We start from the raw sequence: 1,790 nt of genomic DNA on the forward strand, positions 1-1,790 counted from the left end.
TCACCCTGTCACCCCATCACCCTGTCACTCTGTCACCCCATCACGCTGTCACCCCAACACCCTGCCACCCCATCACCCTGTCACCCCATCACGCTGTCACCCCAACACCCTGTCACTCTGTCACCCCATCACCCTGTCACTCTGTCACCCCGTCACCCTGTCACCGCGTCCCCGTGTCAGCGCACCATGGTGGAGTCCTCGCGGCTGAGGATGAGGAAGCCGTGGCGCTGCCCTTCGTCCTCGGGGGGGTCCGGGGCCGACGGTTCCTTCTCGGCGGTGTCACCCTCAGCCCTCGGCTCCGCCTGACAGACAGCGACAGAGCTGGCACCGCGGGGACACCGGGACACAGGGGACATGAGGACACAGGGGACGAGGGGACACAGGGGGCAGGGACGTGGTGTTGGGAGGATATGGGGACAGGGAGACACGGGGACATGGAAACGGGGACATGGGAACGAGGGGATGCGGGGACATGAGGACACGGGGATGTGGGGACATGGGGACAGGGGGATGCGGGGACATGGGGACACGGGCACACAGGGGACAGGGGGACAGAGGGGACACAGACATGGCGTCAGGAGGATCCAGGGACACGGGGACATACGGACAGGGGGATATAGGGACACAGGGACATGGGGACGGGCAGCCAGCCCATGGTGGGCACAGGGGTGGTGTGGGGATGGTGGCATTGGGAGGGCGACAAAGCAGAGGTGGCAACGGGAGGTGACACGGGGATGGTGGCACTGGGATGGTGTCGTGGAGAGGTGGCACTAGGACGGTGGCACGGGGAATGGTGACACAGGGAAGGTGGCAGTGGGAGGTGGCATGGGGATGGTGACATGGGGACGGTGGCATTGCGAGATGGCAGGGGGACACTGAACTGGAGAAGGGGACAGGAGAGAGGTGACACTGGATGAGTGACAAGCAGGGGGGGGGCACAGGGACGCTGACATGGGACAGCGGCATCCGGATGGTGACACAGGGACAGTGACACGTGGGGGTGACACACGGTCGGTGACACACGGGGTGAAACCTGGGGGTGACACGCAGGGGTGACATGCGGTGACAGGCAGGGGTGGCATGCGGGGGTGACACATGGTGACATGCAGGGGTGACACATGGTGTGGTGACACAAGAGAGTGACATGTGGGCTGTCACGTGGTGACAGGCAGGGGTGACACGTGGGGGTGACATGTGGGGGTGACACATGGTGACAGGCAGGGGTGACACGTGGGGGTGACACATGGGGGTGACACGTGGGGGTGACACGTGGTGACAGGCAGGGGTGACACATGGGGGTGACACGTGGGGGTGACACGCGGTGACAGGCAGGGGTGACACATGGGGGTGACACATGGGGGTGACACGCGGTGACATGCAGGGGTGACACATGGGGGTGACACATGAGGGTGACACGTGGGGGTGACACGTGACAGGCAGGGGTGACACATGGGGGTGACACATGGGGGTGACACGTGGGGGTGACACGTGGTGACAGGCAGGGGTGACACATGGGGGTGACACATGGGGGTGACACGTGGGGGTGACACGTGGTGACAGGCAGGGGTGACACGTGGGGGTGACACGCGGTGACATGCAGGGGTGACATGTGGGAGTGACATGCGGATGGTGACACACGGTCAGTGACACACGCGGTGACACGCGGGGGTGACATGTGGAGGTGACACGTAGGAGTGACACACAGATGGTGACACACGATTGGTGACACGTGGGGGTGACACACAGATGGTGACATGCGTGGGTGATACAGGGGGGTGAGACGGGGGTGA

At 64.1% G+C, this 1,790-nt stretch overlaps 1 protein-coding gene across 1 annotated transcript in view; it reads right to left on the minus strand.

Annotated features, from left to right (window-relative positions):
• Positions 1–379, minus strand: part of LOC110391842 (cleavage and polyadenylation specificity factor subunit 1-like) — a 30,776-nt gene extending 30,397 nt beyond the window's left edge. Inside the window, exon 1 of the mRNA XM_021383790.1 lies at positions 186–379. Within this exon, the coding sequence (XP_021239465.1) occupies positions 186–356 (171 nt within the window). The 5' untranslated portion in view covers positions 357–379. The remainder of the gene's footprint in view (positions 1–185) is intronic.
• Positions 380–1,790: the final 1,411 nt, after the last annotated feature.

The sequence above is a fragment of the Numida meleagris genome, unplaced genomic scaffold, assembly GCF_002078875.1.
Source record: "Numida meleagris isolate 19003 breed g44 Domestic line unplaced genomic scaffold, NumMel1.0 unplaced_Scaffold545, whole genome shotgun sequence".
In the NCBI taxonomy this organism is placed as follows: Eukaryota; Metazoa; Chordata; class Aves; order Galliformes; family Numididae; genus Numida; species Numida meleagris.